General features: G+C 38.4%; 3 protein-coding genes and 1 non-coding gene across 11 annotated transcripts in view; 2 read left to right on the plus strand and 2 right to left on the minus strand.

The window, feature by feature from the left end:
* Positions 1-413, minus strand: part of LOC113048474 (epidermal growth factor receptor kinase substrate 8) — a 23362-nt gene extending 22949 nt beyond the window's left edge. For all 7 annotated transcript variants that reach the window (XM_026210309.1, XM_026210303.1, XM_026210308.1 and 4 more), the window contains exon 1: positions 250-413. In XM_026210309.1, coding sequence (XP_026066094.1) covers positions 250-295 — 46 coding nt within the window. In that variant the 5' untranslated portion in view covers positions 296-413. The remainder of the gene's footprint in view (positions 1-249) is intronic.
* A 1548-nt stretch (positions 414-1961) lies between these two features.
* trnam-cau (transfer RNA methionine (anticodon CAU)) lies at positions 1962-2033 on the minus strand. The gene has a single exon. It is a non-coding gene; the product is annotated as a tRNA-Met (tRNA).
* Positions 2034-2436: 403 nt separating this feature from the next.
* tbk1 (TANK-binding kinase 1) lies at positions 2437-15952 on the plus strand. Of its 2 annotated transcripts, none has more exons than XM_026210323.1 (21): positions 2437-2531; positions 3423-3528; positions 3714-3854; positions 4405-4534; positions 4752-4933; positions 5009-5169; positions 6321-6431; positions 6512-6691; positions 7256-7452; positions 8328-8386; positions 8519-8610; positions 9274-9375; positions 9463-9541; positions 10646-10767; positions 12658-12734; positions 12810-12849; positions 12940-13041; positions 13129-13225; positions 13297-13397; positions 14227-14298; positions 15532-15952. In XM_026210323.1, exons 2-21 carry the CDS (start codon positions 3442-3444, stop codon positions 15575-15577), a joined length of 2178 nt encoding a protein of 725 aa, XP_026066108.1. In that variant the 5' UTR covers positions 2437-2531; positions 3423-3441; the 3' UTR covers positions 15578-15952. The 2 variants fall into 2 exon arrangements, with proteins under 2 accessions (XP_026066108.1, XP_026066109.1); XM_026210324.1 differs by lacking the exon at positions 2437-2531 and adding an exon at positions 2558-3265.
* Positions 15953-16668: 716 nt separating this feature from the next.
* Positions 16669-19781, plus strand: LOC113048523 (probable G-protein coupled receptor 19). Its single transcript, XM_026210387.1, has 2 exons — positions 16669-16864; positions 18223-19781. The coding sequence occupies exon 2, from the start codon at positions 18248-18250 to the stop codon at positions 19475-19477; it is 1230 nt and encodes a 409-aa protein (XP_026066172.1). The 5' UTR covers positions 16669-16864; positions 18223-18247; the 3' UTR covers positions 19478-19781.
* The last annotated feature ends 50 nt before the right edge of the window (positions 19782-19831 follow it).

The following is a 19831-nucleotide window of genomic DNA, read 5'->3' on the forward strand; positions in this document are numbered from 1 at the left end:
GAATTGAAAATCTGCCACAGGCGCGTGCTGGTACCTGCGCGTGACCGGCTCTGCCATGGCAACCGGGACAGTATTTACCGCGCGCGGCCGAGCATTAAACCAGTGAACGGAACGTGACCGTGATCAACACACCGAATAATAAGCGAGCTTCTGTTGCGTGTTTAAAGAGAGTGCATTTACAAACACAACCTGTGCGCGACCTACAACACACAAGAGAGTGTGTGTGTGTGTGTGTAAACACACACTCACCTGTTTCTGTGTTTCTCCCCGCTGTCACCGCATGATAGAAGCCCATACACACACGGCTCGGCAGCTGACGGCGACTGTCGGTGAGTTTCTCGCTTTATGAACGGCTGCTTGTGTGAGTTTGACTCGCGCTCCGCCTCACGGACACGCGCGCGCGCGCGACCCGACAGCGCCTCCACGCGCGCAGGTGAAGGTGCCATTCAAATTAACAACAGCTCTATCTATCTACCTATCCATCTATCCATCTATCCATCTATCTATCTATCTATCCATCCCAGATGGCATGGTAGCCTACGTCTGTTAAAGGTCTGTGAAACATCTGACAGACGTCTTTAAGACTTCAGTTTTACGTGCATTCTAAATCATAAAGACATTTCCTAAACGTCTATTTGACATCTGATAGGAAACAAACTATAGATGTATTGCACATGAGCAAACACGTCTTGCAGATGTAAATGCGACGTCAAATAGACGTCTCCGAGATGTGCGCGTGCTGTCTGTGTGTTTACTGTAAGAAGGACAAATAAAGCAGGCCTACAAGTGAAATGACCAAACACACGCCATTCTGAGCATCAACACCACCAGCTGGGAATATGAAACCGTATGCATTTCAAACACAGTCTGATGATGATGATGATGATGATGATGATAGAGCTGATTTATTGTTGGCAGTTCAAACAGAGCAGAACAAAAGCTGTTTGACTCTGGGTGTGACGGTGAGTCCTGCTTTAACATCGATATTTATTAGCAAATAGTGAGCTTTGCTTCTCTGTCAATATTTAACAAAAGATCAGTTCACTTCAAAAGAAAAATGGAGCATCTCTGTAACGTCATGTGTGTGTGTGCGCGCGCGTATTATATGCATGTGTGTGTGTGTTACTAGTTACATGCAATTGTGTTACGTTATTATATTACAAAATAAATGAGACTGTTACATTTACTGAGAATTAAAAATGAACTAAAGTTAGGCTACTTATGACAATTGTAATGATTACAAGCGGTGTTTATCTTTGGATAAAAGCGTCTGCTAAATTAATAAATGTAATGTAATGTGTTACATCTGTATAGTTCTTGTATTAATATTTGCTATTTCTTGTTAGGATTATAAATCTGCATACAGCCTGAGAACGAGCTCAACATAAAAAGAAGTGCTAAAGTCTGATTTTGTAGTATGCTAGCTGTTCTTTCTAATTAAATTATTATCTTAATTCAAGGATTTGAAAGTCTGACAATAATCAGTGTTGAGTAGCCTACAACTGTTTCAACGTTTCAACATGATTAACAGTTAAAAACACTTGTTAGAAATGTAGAAAAGTAATCAAAAAGTAATATTTACACTGCTTATTACATTTTAGATAGGTTCAGTAGTAATCTATTACATCTCCAGTGTAGCCAGCACTGCTCTTCACTTACATTTCTTGCTTTATCTCGGTGTTATTTTCCAAAAATGAAACCGTGTAGAAGCTAGTATAATGAAATTTAAGATTTCAGTAGTAAATAATATAGAATGAGCAGTTCTTTTAATTTAACAATGCATTCTATTACATTAAAAAGCATGTTGCAGTAAAAATATAAACACACTTGTGTTTCTTCATTAAAGCCGTTGGTTGTAGTGCTATAATTGTTTGACTAGCATATGTTTCATACATTTATAATGGGTAGTCATCGATCGCAATTAAAAAAAATATATATATATAAAAATAAAATAAAAAAGTTAGCAGAGGATGGTTTCGATCCATCGACCTCTGGGTTATGGGCCCAGCACGCTTCCGCTGCGCCACTCTGCTCACGCCGTAAGAGAGCGAATATTACAATTTATCAATACATTAATACGTCCGGTAAACAATATTATAGCTGTCAGGTTATGGAGCCACTATTACTAGCATACTATTAATACTTATATTGTTATGGTGACTCGTATTATATATATTACATTTTAACTAATTCTAGCCATGCAGCAGTTTCTGTTCTCCTCTACTATGATATTTACGGTTGTGTATGTCTGTGGACGCAGTGAAGACTAGCATACTATTAACGGACAGTATAGTAACTCATGCAGTGTATATTCTTAAGCTAAATATTACGTGAACCTGTGCACGACAATGAGAAACGTTGCTAATTACTAGTGCGCACTAAAAAAATAAATAATCAAATGCTCAAAGAGTAGCTACTGCAGAAGTAGTACGAGTAATACGGTAGTGTGTGTTGCGTCACAGCCTGTGTGTCGTTCTCTGTTCTCATGTGACGAAAACACGGAAAACGGAAGAGACTTTCGTGCTCTCGAGGTGAGAAAACAAACAGCTAACTCTATCATAAAATACATCACGCAATCCTCACACAGCGTTCTTGTCATCTAGTACTGATGCGTAATCTAACATCGCTGCGTTTACCTGATTGATCTAATGTTAGACGTGTTTTGATCGAAGTGTATTCATTTAGATATCGGAGAAAAAAAATAGTGCTGTATATTCGTCGATTTCTTCATTCAGGTCTCACGATCGCGAGAATAAACGGCTTTATTCTGTCAGATGTTTAATGTTCTTTCGGTGTCGGTGAACGGATGGTCGCTTCCGCTTTTCTGTTTCTTTTAAGTGATTTTATTTTGGCTTTATATTTGAAAGAATCACGCACTGCTTCGGGAGTTTCCAACAGGTGTGTGACGTCACGGCGAAACATTGTAGCAACGCCGCAACAGTGTTTCCGAGTCCGCGGGTTTCCCGGGAAACTGCGCTACTTTAACTCTGGCCCCCTGGAATGCGACTTCTGCGAAGAAAAACGAGCGCAATTGGGCTAGTTCTGGACTGTTTTGGGAAGCAGTTGATCGGGTTTTGTTGTGGAAAGCTGGCAACCCTTACTGATCCCGCAGCTGATTTCACAATATCCTCTTGCACACACGCTATTGTCATATTAACTGCGATTACAGTTGTGCTTTGTCAGCTTGACCTCAATGGCACTGATGTTCGGGAAAACGAAAGCTTAAATGTTCCGAAACCAATCAGCTGGGCTGTAGTATCAGATGGTAATATCTGAACACATGCTGTGGGACTATAGTATAACTCATGGTTGGGTGTGTGGTGAAGTTCTGGCACACGTGCATTATCTTGTATTGCCAGTGTTTGTGTTTCTAGAATCTGGTGATCCTCATGAATATGTAATGTATGCTAATGTGTTTCCAGGTGAATCTATAGAGTCATCATGCAGAGTACGGCGAACTATCTGTGGATGATGAATGACCTGCTGGGTCAGGGAGCCACGGCCAATGTTTACCGCGGTAGACACAAGGTATCCGTGAGTTACACTGTCCATGGTTAATTTGCTTTGTGTTGTAATCTACAGCTAAATTACATCTCACAAACATGATTCAGTGACAGTGAATCTTTCAAAAAACGATTCGTTTACATTTCACACAGTTGGTGTTTTCTTACTCAGAGTGATGTAGACCTTAACATCTCACTGTGTGTCTGCAGAAAACCGGCGACCTCTATGCGGTCAAAGTGTTCAATAACCTGAGCTTCCTGCGTCCGCTGGACGTCCAGATGAGAGAGTTCGAGGTGCTGAAAAAACTCAACCACAAAAACATTGTGAAGCTCTTCGCCGTTGAGGAGGAGGTGAGACGATCTTATGCAGCTCTTATGTCAAATCTAGCTTCCCCAGAAATGATAATGTGCTCACGCTCATCCCAGATGTACAAGAGTTTGATTTGGAGAAACGTAGCACTGCATCAGTGTCTCATCAATGGATGCTCTGCAGTGAATGGGTGCCGTCAGAATGAGAGACTGATAAAAACACCACAATAATCCACAGCACTCCAGTCCATCAGTGAACATCTGGAGAAGACAAAAACTAAAAAATAATCCAGCATTACACGTTTTTTATGGACTAAAATAGTCCATAATTAATAAAAACACTTCCTGCAGTGAAAAAGTGATCTGGTCTGAATAAAAAGATCCAGAACAGCTCTAAACAATTTGCTTAATAATGCTTTTGATTTTCTTCTTCTTTTTTTTTTTTTTGGCTGAAGTTCTGTTAACTCTTCCCTTTTCACTTTCACAAACACACACCTGTAATACCTGTTTGTTCCAAACTATGAACGTAGCTTGTGTTCTTGTCATTCAGAAATATGACGATCATTTGTTGAATGTTTCTCTTGTGTGTCAGTCGAACACACGTCACAAGGTGTTGGTGATGGAGTATTGTCCGTGTGGAAGTCTCTACACGGTTCTCGAGGAGCCGACAAACGCTTACGGACTCCCAGAGGACGAGTTCCTCATCGTTCTGCAGGATGTCGGTAAGTTTATTCAGTGCAAGAAGGTTCATTAGATGTCTTTCAGACTAAGGGGTCGATCACACAGAAAGCATTTGTCTATTCTGATGGACTACTTCTATTTGACTGCAGCATGACGGAGAGACGTTCTGTGCTGTGCTGTTTTAAAAACAATGTTTGGTGAAAAGCCCTTTTTGAAGTTTTATCTCAGAGAGTTTCTCAGTTCTGATGTTTTTAACAGTGGCAGGAATGAATCATCTGAGAGAGTACGGGATCGTCCATCGAGACATCAAGCCTGGGAACATCATGCGTGTGATCGGTGAAGACGGACGATCCGTCTACAAACTGACCGACTTCGGAGCCGCGCGTGAGCTGGAGGACGACGAGCAGTTCGTGTCGCTCTACGGCACGGAGGAGTATCTGGTGAGCGGAGGATGATGGGAAAAGCGACCGTGTCTGTGTTTCGCCTTCCTCGCTGATCTCTCGGTGTGTTTTCAGCATCCTGACATGTACGAGCGAGCCGTGCTGAGGAAAGACCACCAGAAGAAATACGGAGCCACGGTGGATCTGTGGAGCATCGGAGTCACGTTTTATCACGCCGCCACCGGCTGCCTGCCGTTCAAACCGTTCGAAGGGCCGCGCAAGAACAAAGAAGTCATGTGAGTGCTGTCTAAAACACTTCAGATTCACCCATTTGACTCAGGGTTGGGCGATATAGCAGTAAATCCATTTGACTGAATCAAGATTTAAATTTCTCATTATTATTATTATATATATTTTTTTACATTTAACTAGTCGTAGCTAGTAAAATTCTCTTTATTAACAATCTGGTTAAATAAAGTTCTATTCCAAGTGCATCACACATGAAGTTCAACATGGTGTAAACGTAAAATAAATAACTTGTCTATGCAGAAAAGATATATATGTATATACGTATATAGAACATTGGTATTGATATATGCTATATTGATATCCAAAATGAGTTGAAGAATATCAGGATATCGGCAAAAATCCAATATCGTGCATCCCTATAAATTATATATATATGTGTGTGTGTATGTGTATGTATATATATATATATACACACACACACACACACATAATATCGGCATCTGCTATCTACCTAAATGAGTTAACAAATATTAGCATATCGGCAAAATCTAATATCGTGCCCATACATTATATGTGTATATGTATACAGTAGTCAACATTTGAAGTGGAACCCACTTGATCCACTTCAAATATTTATTACTTTATATATATAGAATATTGGTATTGGCATCTGAGTCGAAAAATATCGGCATATCGGTTATCGGCCAAATACAATATTGTGCATCCCTATAAATTGTGTATATATATATATATATATATATATATATATATATATATATATATATATATATATATATATATATATATACACACACACATATAATATCGGCATCTGCTATCTACCTAAATGAGTTAACAAATATTAGCATATCGGCAAAATCTAATATCGTGCCCATACATTATATGTGTATATGTATACAGTAGTCAACATTTGAAGTGGAACCCACTTGATCCACTTCAAATATTTATTACTTTATATATATAGAATATTGGTATTGGCATCTGAGTCGAAAAATATCGGCATATCGGTTATCGGCCAAATACAATATTGTGCATCCCTATAAATTGTGTGTATATATATATATATATATATATATATATATATATATATATATATATATATATATATATATATATAATATATATATATGAGTTTGACTGGATGCAGTTACTCAGCTGTGTGTTATTGATCTGGCAGGTATAAGATCATCACAGAGAAGCCGTCCGGCGCGATCTCGGGCCATCAGAAATTTGAGAACGGGAAGATCGAGTGGAGCTCAGAGATGCCGATCTCCTGCAGCCTCTCCAAGTGAGTCTGAGTGTCCAGACGGTCCGGTTCGGTTCGGTTAGAGAAGAGAAGTGTGTCTGAGGTGTGTTTGTGTGTCCCAGGGGTCTTCAGAGTCTCCTCACTCCAGTGCTGGCTAACATCCTTGAAGCAGACCAGGAGAAATGCTGGGGCTTCGACCAGTTCTTCGCTGAGACCAGTGATATCTTACATCGCATCGTGGTCTACGTGTTCAGTCTGCAGCAGGCCACGCTTCACCACATCTACATACACACATACAACACGTGAGGATGTCTGCAACACACACACACACACACATCACAATGTTTTATTCCACTGCAGAAACAGACAGAATTGTGATATGTGAATTCAGAAATGCAAAAAAAGTCTAAATACAAATTGCAAAATGTAAATTCTGGAAAAGAAAAGTCAGATTAATGATTTTAAAGTACACCACACAATTCTGACTCCCTCAAAGTTTAGATAATTATATATATTTTTAATTCCATTCCAGAAACCGGCTTCCAAACCAAACTAATCATAAATTTGAATGCTAAATATTTTATGTAGTTTTTGTTCATCATTATCAACCTTAAACTACAGTGTGCAAGTAAGCCGTTTTCTGTGAATATGTAAGACTTTAGACCCATCTGCTGCTATGTAAATAACAAAGCGGTATTAAAATTAAAACATATATTTCTCTACAAACTATGAGAACCACAGAAATGTGAAAAGGTTTTTTTCATTCAGCTAATTTAAAAACCATTTATGCTGTATTTATAGTTTATTGATAATCTGAGTTTAGTCATGTTATTCCATTGACCGTGTGATATTTTCTCTCCGTTCAGGGCGAATCTCTTTCAGGAGCTGCTCTTCAGACGGACCAACATAACGCCGTCTCATCAGGACTTCCTGTACGAGGGCCAACGCCTCGTCCTCGACCCAAACCGGCAGGCTCAGACCTTCCCCAAGACCTCCAGAGAGAATCCCATCATGCTGCTGAGCAGAGACCCTGTCAACACCGTCGGCCTGCTGTTTGAGGACCGTGAGTGTGACCACGCTGACAGTCATGTGATGTTTGCTAATGAGGTCGACCGATACTGATACCGATACCGATATTAGGTTGGACCACACTAGCCGATACGATTAGTTAGGGATCACACACTTGATGCTTTGTATTCAGTTCAAACGACGGTTCAAAACTGTTTATTTAATCAACAAACGGGCAGAAGTTCACTTCAAGAATGGACAAAGTGGCATTGATGATTTTTAAGTTCGGTGTTAACAAAAAACAGAGCAAACCAACCGATAAAGCGTGATCTATGTAACCGGTCTCTATATGAAGCTAGACCTTCGTAGAGCCACAGAAACACAGAGGTTTCACTGCACAATACACTATTTTACAGCCTAGTGTGAAGTCATTTTGTACATTAACAAGGATTCGGGACAAATATGTTATTTAATGGAAACCGTGTGAATGGCGGCAGGATTTCTGTCGCTGAATGAACATATCAAATTGCTTAAAATATTCAACTTCGCTCGATAACACATACTTTAATGTGACCAGCTGGATATAAAAAAAACACAATTAGATGGTAACAATCGTGACATTAAGCATTTGAGTCTTGGTCACATTGTTTTAAGCGTTGGATGTGCTGCTTATGTTCATGTTCTCTCGGCAATGGATAGCAAACATGTAGTCAACAAATTAATTACTTATTAATGATATGAAAACATGCACTATTGGATACTGTATACACATAGTTTTATTTGTTGTTTAAAAAGAAGGATTTTTGCTGATAACCGATAGTTCCAGCAATCAGCTATCAGTGCCGATTAATCGCCAAAACCGATTAATCGGTTGGCCTCTATTTGTTAATAACCATTCTTTTTCTAATAACGATGGCCTGTTGTTTGCAGCCAGCCCACCCAAAGTACAACCGCGCTATGACCTGGATCTGGACGCCAGCTACGCCAAGGTAAAAAAACTACTTCCTGTCCGTTTAGTGAAATCAGAACTACTGATTTTAGAGTCTCTTAATCTGAGCTTGGTCAGAAATATAGATGTTTTATGGGATGTTTTGATCGCTGTTGGTCGTGTTTCTGCTCAGACATTCGCAGGTGACGTTGGATATCTGTGGAAGACGTCCGATTCTTTGCTTCTGTACCAGGAGCTGGTGAGGAAAGGCGTCCGAGGCCTGATGTGAGTTCATGAATCAAACGAAACAAAGCGACTCGAGCTGATGACTCGAATTGAATTGATAAACTGTTGAGCTGCTTTACAACTGAAATGACAACCGAAACTTGTTTCACAATTGAAATTGAACTGGATTCAATTAACTGAATTGATCTGAATGACACTGTTATTGAATCACCTCTGAACCGAATCATCCTGGTAAATGACTCGGAGCTGTTACAGCTGCAATTAAATTTGTTTCATAACGGATTAAGTTTACAACTGAATTGATCTGAACACTATTGCCTTCTCTAGAGCTGCTTTACAACTGAAATTGATCTTGTTTCATTGTCGAAACTGAGCTGTTATTCAAGTGAATTGACATTAGCACCTATTGAATTGAACTGAATCATTGAATCACTGAAATGAATCAAAATGTAACTAAATTGTAATGACTCTGTTGACTTCTAAAGAGCCGCTTTACTGCTGAAACTGAACTCCTTTTACAATTTATGGATTTTTAACATTAACACTGTTACTGAACTGAAATGAACTGAATCATTGAGAAAAATGACTCTATAGTCTTCTGTAGCTTTTTTTGCAACATTATCGCTGTTATTTTCCTGTTTATTTGTGTGAAGCTGCTGTGAATCGTTCTGTAAGCGGTGCTATATGAACATTGTTTTTCAGCGAGCTGATCAGAGACGAGTACAGTGAGACGGCACACAAGAAGACGGAGGTGATTCACATGTGTAACTACTGCAGCCAGACGCTGGAGCGAACCGAGCAGCTGTGAGTGACGCTCGATTCAGACCGAGCTTTGAGCGAGATCATGTGAGATCCTCATGAGCTGTGTGTGTGTGTGTGTGTGTGTTTCAGGTGTGACGCTCTGATGCAGGGAAACCTCCTGTTGGTGGAGTATGATGAGATCCGGGACACGAGGAAGAAGGTTCTGCGGGTGAGATGCTGATTAAGTCTTATAAAAGTTCAGAGCCCTTCATGAAAGCGTGTTCATTTTTTAATTTAGTCTTATTCATGTGTCAGATACACATATTTTATCAACTTCTCCTGTTTCTGTTCAATCACGAATTAGTCGACTAAATTACTGAAAATTTTAGTCTATAAAAAAACTTGTCACATTTTCGTCATGCTGAATTTATTTATTTTTTTGCTCAAAATTATAATAGCAATGATCGTCGTCACTGGAGAATTGCAATGAAGTATTTCACTTTCGCCAATAAGCACAAATCCATAAAATGTTGACTCATCTCATCTGATTTATATAAATTAATATCAAAGACTTATACAAGATATACAAAATCTCTGTCTACTTTATGAACACTGGTAAAACAAACAAACAAAAAATATTATAACTGAAATTCCCAATTTCGATAATTCCAAATTGCAATGTTTCTCTATTGAAAAGAATTGTATTTATTCAGCTCAAATGGATCATGACAGTATAAATTAAATATATATTTCTTCTTTTTAAAGTTATAAAAGTGATTAAGTCAAGAGAAGTAAGAGTTTTCTCTCTTTTGTTGTTTGATTACCACGAATGACAGACAGTAGGAATATTAGACTGCTGTCACTTTAAGAGCTACCTGGATCCAATATACTGTTTCACGTGTTTTTTCTTTCTCAGCGGTTTACTTTGTTTAGACTGAAATTACTGTATTAACAAGGATACTTACAAAAGTACATACAAAGCCTATAAATTGTACATTTAGAAATACATTTCTACTAGTTAATCATGTCTACCGATATATCGGTTACCCTGAAGATCTGATTTGGGGTTTTAAACCCTTAGATATCTGGCAACCACAAACATGAAAGCTCACGTAACAGAGGGGTGTTTTTTTAACAAAAATGAACATTTTAGTATCGTATTTTATCGTCAACGATATTAAATGTTGATAAAGTCACAATTATCATTTATCGGCCTTAATATCGTCCTGTTCGAGTCATGGAAAAAAAAAAAAAAAACTTGTCAATGGACATCTTTCGTAAAGTTTGTTGATGAAATTAACATGAGTGTTCATCATGTGTGCTCTGTGTGCAGCTGTCTGGGTCTCTGGGCTCCATGGAGCAGAAGTTACAGGAGATCAGCAGCATGTTTCTGCCGGGAGGAAATCTGACCGACACATGGACACAGCAAGTGGGAACGCACCCGGAGGACAGGAAGTGAGTGCTTCTGCTTCAGCATTCATCACACTGGAGAACCAAACCTCTTATTTCCCTCAAAGCGCTGTGTGTAACACTGTTCTCGTCTTGTTCTCCAGTACAAATATCTAAACTTCCTTAAATCAAAATGACACATTAAGTTTTGTTTTCTGTAAAATATATCAACATTTTGCTTAAAACAAGGACAAGTATCTGCCAATGAGTTCAGAAATATAATATTGTCCCCCCTTTGTATTAAGTTTATTTTTCTGACCCCATTGGCAGATATTAGTCCTTGTTTTAAACTTAATTTTGAAAAAAATTTCGGAAAACAACACTAAATATCTTAAGTCATTTTGCTTCTCCAGTAAATGTATCTTGTTTTAAGAGTGTTTTTATATATTAGATATTATTATAGTTTTTTTTTATTATTATTATTTTGTTTTTATTCTGATATTTTATGTTTTGACTTTTTTATTTTTTAATATGTCTATATAGGTTTTTTTATTTTTATTTGAGTTTTAGCATTATTTATTTTAGACTAACAAGTTGAACTAAATATAAAAAATATTTTATTTCATTTTAAAGTTTTATGTAACATTTATTTGGTTTCATGTAATAACAGTTTTTGTGTCTTTTTAATTTTTTATATTTTGATATTTTCAGATTTTGTTATTTTTAAAGTTGTTCTTATTTTATGTTGTTTTGTCTTTTATATATATATTTTATATATAAATAACCAATAGGTATCAGTACATTTAGTCAACACATTTAATTAAGATTTTCTGCAAAATGCAATAGCTTACAACATTTATAAATGTAATAAAGAACAAGAAGGCAAACATGACCCCTTCACATTCATCAAGACCATTTAGAAACTGTCTAACAATAAATAATAATAAATATAAGGATGGAGGATTTAAACTATGGAAAACTAAAGGAATTCAGACTATTAAAGACTTGTATATGGATGGAATACTTCTTACATTTCAAGAATTGTGTGATAAACACCAGATTTCCTCAAAACATTTTTTTTTATATATTCACAGCATAAAAAGTTTTATGTCTTCCAGGTCTACAGATATTATGTACATTCCCAAACTGTCATTAATTGAGGAAATACTTGAAAAAAAAAAAGAGGTCAAAAGGGCCAATTGTCAAAATATTATAATTTAATAATGTCTAAGTCTAAAGAGTCTGCTGTAGACAAATTAAACGCATGGAGGAAAGACATTCAAGAAGAAATAGAGGGATTTGAATGGACTGAAGCATGTTTAAAGGCGCAAAAACAAATCATAAACACGCAGCTTAAATTATTACAGTATAAATGGTTGACAAGGATTTATATAACATCTGAAAAATGCCACATTTCCCGCATTCCTCTGCTGACTCGAGCAGGTTCACAGCTGTCGGACGAAGCTGTCTCTTCTTTTGTTCCTCTTCATTTTTTTTTCTTTTTACGTTTTGCCGCACCTGAAATCATCTTGAATGTTAGCCTACTCAAAACACACCTGCCTGCTAGCTTCGTTGTCCCGCTCTGACCTCTGACCTCTGACCTCTGAGCGCCGCTGACGTCTCCTCAAACTTAACTAGCTGGCGCCTCTATATAAATACAGTCACGGGCTGGCGTTAATGTGACGTAATGTAACAGTCTATGGTTAAGATAAACATTGTCACTATTTTTAGTTAATTAATAAAATAATTAAATTGTAGATAGGACATTTGTACATTTTATTTTATTTTATTATTTTTATTTTTGTCCCATTCCGCCAATCGGGCCCTAGGCACGTGCCTAGTTTGCCTTTGCGTTAATCCGGCTCTGCAAAGGCAGAACATTATTTTTTGCAGTGAACACATTTTAAGCCTGTTCTTGTGTATCTGATTTCTGCTGGTTTTGTGTTTCTCGTCTAGTGTGGAGAAGATCAAGGTTCTGCTGGAGGCCATCAGCAGCATCTATCAGCAGTTCAAGAAGGACAAGGCCGAGAGACGTGAGTCTGGGACCTCCTGAGATCTCATCAGCGCTCCTTTACATTTCATGTGTTTGATGTGTCTTGTCTCCTCAGGTTTGCCTTATAATGAAGAACAAATCCACAAGTTTGACAAGTGAGTATCGTGTGTGTGTTGCTGTAGCTGAAGAACTGAACGTGTGTGACGCACAATAATGATGAGACGAATCTCCCTGCTCTTCTTCAGGCAAAAGCTGGTTTTACACGCCACCAAAGCGCGGGCGCTCTTCACAGACGAGTGTGCCATGAAATATCGCCTCTTCATCTCCAAGAGCGAGGAGTGGATGAAGTAAGAATCTCTCGTTCAGCAGTGGATAGATTCTGATTGGCTGTCGATGTTTTTATTATTAATTTTTTTACGAACGTTTACTTACAGGAAATTCCATCACGTGCGGAAACACCTCTTGACTCTGACTGGTCAGTTCAGCAGCATGGAACAGGAAGTGACCGTGCTCGTGCAGCGTGTGTATAAAGTGAGTAAACAGGAAGTGATGTGCGCTAAGCTGTAATGACACGCAGATGCTAACGGCTCTCTTGTGTTTAGCTGCTGGAGCAGTTACCACAGAAGATTGTCCCGATGACGTCTGGAGGAATGAAACCGCAGGCGTACCTCAGTCCCAACACACTGGTAGAGATGACGCTGGGGTGAGATATCACTGTCAATTTATTGCTTTAATTTAGTGTGATTGCTTTAGGAATAAATGCATGATTAAACGCAGACTCTCTGTCAGTGAAGCAGTTGCTGATGAACACGATGCAGGCCGACAACTGACTGCGTAATTTAAGAAACGAGAGAAAAAAATGGCCGCCTTCTATTTATATCAAATTATGTAGTTTAGTAAAATCATATCAGGAAGAGTGCGGTTTTTCTCGAGTGTCTGCACCATTGCAAATGGAAAATATTGATTTGATTTGAACAGTTCAGTGAACAAAAATTAATATTGTGTTACATTTTAGACACAGCGGAGTGCATTAGTGCGTTTTCAGCATCGTTGGCTCCCGATAATTATTTCCGTTCATTTTTCAGAAAACCGATATATCGGATAAAAAGACAAATGGGCAACACGTTATAGCTTTAATGAGAAAATAATTTTATATTAAATATGATGGAGAAATATAAATATATCCATTTAAAGCTATTGATTGTGTCTATACAATCAATATATATATATATATAGTTTAAGTTTATTGAAAAATGCGTTTACAATAAACGCATTACTTTACAATGAATTTCCATTCATGTTAATGTACTGACTCACATGAACAAACAATTAATTTTTAATAATTAATTCTCAGTCAAAATTGATGTGCCATTAATTCACAGTTAAGTAGATTAATTAAGCATCATGTAAATAATCGCTTGACGGCCCTAGTTATTTCATTTTAGAACAAAAGCCGATGATTATCAGGTGTATGTAATCTACTATAAACAGGCGCAGAATGGGTTAATTTATGCGTGATTCTTTCTTAACAGGATGAAGAAGCTGAAGGAGGAGATGGAAGGAGTCGTGAAGGAGCTGGCGGAGAACAACCTGTTCCTGGAGAGGTCAACCTTTACAATACAGCGCTTTATACAACTTTACAATATTGATTAAAAACTGCTCGTGTTGCATGTATGCAGCATCTTAGTTTAGACCATGATTAAAATGCAATGGTTGCCTTTTATTTTTTATTTGATTTAGGGCTTGTTTTGTTATTTACATTAGATTGCGTTTTATTTAACAGATTCTTTCATTCAAAGCGATTTGATGTTTATTTATTACTTTTTAAAGATTTTTCTATAGATATCGCAGCATTATTGTTTTCGTAAATACTTTTGTTTGTGAAAATCGTTTAGTGAAAGTCTTAGGTTATGACAGCCCTAGTATCAATCAGTTACTTTTAAGTTACTTTTAAAAGTAGTGCATTACAATATTGCATTACTCCCTAAAATAAGTAACCAGTCACGTTACTTTTTTATCAAAGTTACTTTTTTATGGTAAGGAATGCGATACTTTTCCGTAACTTTTTAAATCTGGGCGGGGCTTGCTTGTTTGTTTTTAATATAAAAAGTTATATTTTTAGCAAATGTAAACGCTCTTTCATACCAAAAAGTGGAAGGAATAAACCTCAGGCTGAAGGAAGAGTAAAAAAAGGATATCTGTTATTAAATTATTGCAAGTTTGCATCCTATTCTGAGTTTGCATTTCACTATTTTAATTCATTTTTGATAAAAACTGTTTACATTTAGTCTAGAACTACAGTGATATCATGTTTACTTATCGGACTTACCATATTTTTCGGACTATAAGTCGCACCTGAGTATAAGTCGCATCAATCCAAAAATACGTCACGATGAGGAAAAAAACATAAGTCGCATTTATTTAGAACCAAGAGAAAACAGTACCGTCTCCAGCCACGAGAGGGCGCTCTATGTCTTCAGTGTAGACTACAGGAGAACTGAGCAGTATAGAGCGCCCTCTGGTGGCTGGAGACGGTAATGTTTTCTCTTAGTTCATTTCTCTTGGTTCGTGTCAAATTAATTTTGATAAATAAGTCACACCTGACTATAAGTCGCAGGACCAGCCAAACTATGAAAAAAAGTTTGATTTATAGTCCGGAAAATACGGTACTTTTTCAAATATGTTCTTGTAAATTAAAAAGTAATGCATTACTTTACTAGTTACTTGAAAAAGTATGTAACTCAAGTTACTTGTAATGTGTTACTCCCAACACTGGTATTAATGATGCAAAATCCATCCGTAATGGAGCTGTAATGACGGTGGCCTTTGTGTTTCAGGTTCGGGACGCTGACGGTGGACATCAGAGCCGTGGATCGAATGTGACGCGCTCACACAAATCACAAACTCTGTTAGCTGTACTGTACATGTGAATAGAATGTAAATACACATCTTCAACTTGACTTAATGCCATTATTTTAATCCTGCGTTAATTCTCTGAATGTGAACATTACACTAGAGTTGCTTTTAAGCCCAAATAAGTGATTTTATTTCTGTTCTCCTCATGAAAGTGAAGCATATCCATCATTAGAGCTGTAAGCATGTGTGAAGTTCGAAAGCGCTCCTGCTCTTGTGTTGGTGAACGTTAGTGAACGTGTAAAGCAGATGTGTTTTCCTTCAGTGTAAATGAAAGCGCTTGCACTATTTATAGACAGTAATGTTTGTTTCTTTAAATGAGTAAAAAGAACCGCTGAGTTCTGATAAAACCATTGTGTTTTTTTATTTATAACACATGCTTCACACCACATCTTTACCCACAATGCTTTGCTTCTGCTCACAGTCATCTTCATATAGTTCCATGTCACCAAACAGACACTTTCAGCCTTAACTAAACATAAATGCATAAACAAAGATCCAAAGCATGAACAAAATAACAAAAACTTTGTGAAAATGAAAATGATAAAAAAAATATTTGTTAAATAGTTTTATTATTTATTTATTGTTTGAATTTTGTAATGTGTAAAGTCATCATTTTGCAAGGCCTATTATTGCTGTTTTAATCCGTGCTATTATTTATCTACTATTTATCATTGATCGTTTGATTTTGTATTAAAAAAAAATAGGGACGGTTTGATCCTCAAGCATCATTTTAATTATTAATTTTAATATATGTAACCTACAACAAGTAAAAAACTAAAACATACAATATATTTTATCCCCGTGTTTTAATTCGTAGAGAATCATACGTGAGATTTCAATAATATTATATAATATTATGTAAAAAAAAAATTGCGTGAGGATCATGCTGTTTAGAGGATAGAAAATATAAATTGGTCAATAATGCAAACCAGTGTTTTATAACACGCATACTAATAATATAATAATATTAATAATACATAATTCATGAGCTCAATCAAAGCGCCGCGTTACACTCTGGAGTGCGCGCGTCCGCGGGACTGATGAGTGCACGCTCCGTGGATCCGCTTGTCTCGGGTGACGCGACTGGATGCTGTGACTGATGTATTATAAAGAAATACGTTGTTGATGATGATGAGAATAGACGCGTATTCCTGATGGAGGAATTAAGCGATCCGAGGAGAAGAAGAAGAAGAAGAAGCGCGTTCATGTGAGGAGCAAAAATCAAGATGCTTCAATCTGACAGCAACGCGACGAGTGAGTGAATGTGTGATTAAAACAACACGACAGACAGGAGAATGGGATCTAGACATTACTAACGCGTTTTACTGGTTCTCAACATCCAGTGGCCTGCAGAAGATATATTAATATATAACAAGAGATGCTTATTCATATACAGTAACCCGTTATCCATCATAAATGACGGTTTTGGGCTGATATTTGGTTGATATGATGGTCACAGGCCCTTAGATGTTGATCTAAACGAGCGTTTTCTTCAGCGAATCTCAAATGAATCATGAATCGTTTGGGTTTGTTGCTGTGTATTGTCCCTGACAGCACGCGCACATCTCAGAGACGTCTATCTGACGTCGCATTTACATCTGCAAGACGTATTTTTAAGAGCGTTTGCTCATCTGCAATACGTCTAAAATGAATTCCTATCAGATGTCAAATAGACGTTTGGAAGATGTCTTTATGATTTAGAATGCATGTAAAACTTACATCTTAAAGACGTCTGTCAGATGTTTTCCAGATGTATCTGTGCTATCTGAGATGTTGTCATCAGAGACGTCTATTTGACGTCGCATTTACATCTGCTAGACTTATTTTTTAGAGCATTTGCTCATCTGCAATACGTATAGCACATGTACATCTGCAAGACATCTGTTAAAGATCTCTTGATCTGGAAAGCATCTGCTGTCTACAAACGTCTGACAGACGTCTTTCAGATGTCAGTTTTGCATACATTCCAAATCATAAACATCTTATAGACATCTAATAGACATCTGTTTTACATCTAAAAGGAAACGTCCTATAGACGTATTGCAGATGAGCAAACACTCTAAAAAATACATCTTGCAGATGTAAATGCAACGTCAAATAGACATCTCTGAGATGTACGTGTGCTATTTGTTTCCTATCAGATGTCAAATAAACTTTTAGAAGATGTCTGTAAGATTTAGAATGAATGTTAAACTGACATCTTAAAGACGTCTGTCAGATGTTTTCCAGATGTTTCTGTGCTGTCTGGGATGTTGCATGAATTACAGCAGCCCCCAGAGTAAACTTCACAACACACACATCCTAATGAACGTCTCTGGAGGAACATCGTCAGCATTTAGATTTTAATTGAATTTCTGCTTCAGCTCGAGCTCTGTGGATGATTCAGATCCAGAAACGAACGGTTACAGTTACAGGGACCAAACAAGGTCTTAGATCACCCTTTTCGCTTTTCCATTCACTTTATTTCTTAAAAAGTGGTTTAGTCTTTAATTAACCTGCAGAAACCCTGATTTACTGCCAGTTCATTCAGCTTAGTTCGAAATCTCTATGAAATGTGTATGTCTCTCTGCTTTGAAACACAGTAATTTAATAGTACTTGTCGTTTCTTTCAGCTTTGATGTGACACAGAGAGGGCAAATGGTGTACTTCCTGTCCACGGAGGGCGTAAAGTCCTTGTTCCTCTTTAACCACTCAGACAGGAACGGTTCCTCCACGCCGACGCATGTTTTCTGCCATCTGGACACCTCCGCAAAGCTGCAGAACAACGTCTCGGTGACGTCGTACGACCTGTCGCCAGCAGAGGTCACGCTCCTCGGCCTTGTGTTCGGGGTATTCTGGGTAATTTCGGTGCTGGGGAATTCGTTGGTGTGTCTGGTAATCCATCGGAGCCGGAGAACCCAGTCGACCACTAACTATTTTGTTGTGTCGATGGCGTGTGCGGATCTGCTGTTGAGCCTAGCATGTGCACCGCTAGTTCTCCTGCAGGTTTCTACCGGTCACTGGCCTCTGACCGCGGCCGCATGCAAATCCGTGCGCTACCTGCAGCACTTGTGCCCCGGAGTCCAGGTCTACGTGCTTCTGTCCATCTGCGTGGATCGCTTCTACACCATTGTGTATCCGTTGAGTTTTAAAGTGTCGCGCGAGAAAGCCAAACGAATGATTCTGGCGTCTTGGCTCTTTGACGCTGCGTTCGTCTCGCCGTGTTTGTTATTCTACGGATCATCGGCGTCGCAAAACCACTGTGACTTCTTCCTGGCGGACAGCTGGGACGGGTTGGCGTACGCCGTCGCGCATCTTTTTCTTGGTTTCTTGGTGCCGGCGCTGCTAATCGTGTCCTTCTACCAGCGTGTAGTGCGCTACATCTGGAGGATTAGCGCTGATGGACGAACGGTGCGCAGGACCATGAACATCGTCCCCAGGACTAAAGTAAAAACCATTAAGATGTTCCTGATGCTCAACACTGTGTTTCTTTTCACCTGGACGCCGTTTTACTTCGCACAGATTTGGCACCCGAAGGAAACGGCGGGCCCGAGCAGACAGTCGGCGTTGTTCTTCATCACTGTGGCCTGGATCTCCTTCAGCTCCACGGCGTCCAAACCCACACTGTACTCTGTGTATAACGCCAACTTCAGACGCGGCATGCGCGAGACGTTCTGCATGTCGTCTATGAAGTGTTATCGTAGTAACGCATACACCATCACCGCCAGCTCGCGGATCGCCAAAAAGAACTACGTGGGCGTCGTCGAACTGCCCGCGCCGGCAAAGACACTCATCAAAGACTCAGTTCATGACACTTTTGACCGGGAAGCAAAGGAGAAGAAGTTAGCATGGCCGATTAGCACCAACCCACCTAACACATTCGTATAAAGTCTTTAAAGAGAATTTAATTCGTTCATAATTTTCTCACCTTTTACGTGGTTGAACCTGAATGAGATTCTTTCTTAGGGGCCGTTCACACAAAACGTGTTTTTCCATTCCAATGCGTTACTTTTCTAGTGTTTTTCAAAATAAACGTACTAGATGCGCTCATGTCTTGTGTCTTTCTAGCAATGTGCCACAATTTTACGATGCCGCGTCAAATTAAAATAATTTCCAATCAGAAAACCCTGGAGGCAGGGCAAGCGTTGCCAGCTTTTGTTTTCAGTAGCTTCAGTAGCAAGTTTAATTTAATGGTAACATTGCGGAAAAAAACATTCCTGAGCCCTGCTTCACGCGTTTTTA

The sequence above is a fragment of the Carassius auratus genome, chromosome 29, assembly GCF_003368295.1.
Source record: "Carassius auratus strain Wakin chromosome 29, ASM336829v1, whole genome shotgun sequence".
Taxonomy (NCBI): Eukaryota; Metazoa; Chordata; class Actinopteri; order Cypriniformes; family Cyprinidae; genus Carassius; species Carassius auratus.

Coding starts and splice junctions, on each gene's coding strand:
- LOC113048523 (XM_026210387.1), top strand. CDS start 18,248: ATGGTGTACTTCCTGTCCACGGAGGGCGTAAAGTCCTTGTTCCTCTTT.
- tbk1 (XM_026210323.1), top strand. CDS start 3,442: ATGCAGAGTACGGCGAACTATCTGTGGATGATGAATGACCTGCTGGGT. Junction 6,432..6,511: donor ATCTCCTGCAGCCTCTCCAA/GTGAGTCTGAGT, acceptor TGTGTGTCCCAG/GGGTCTTCAGAGTCTCCTCA. Junction 12,850..12,939: donor CAAATCCACAAGTTTGACAA/GTGAGTATCGTG, acceptor GCTCTTCTTCAG/GCAAAAGCTGGTTTTACACG.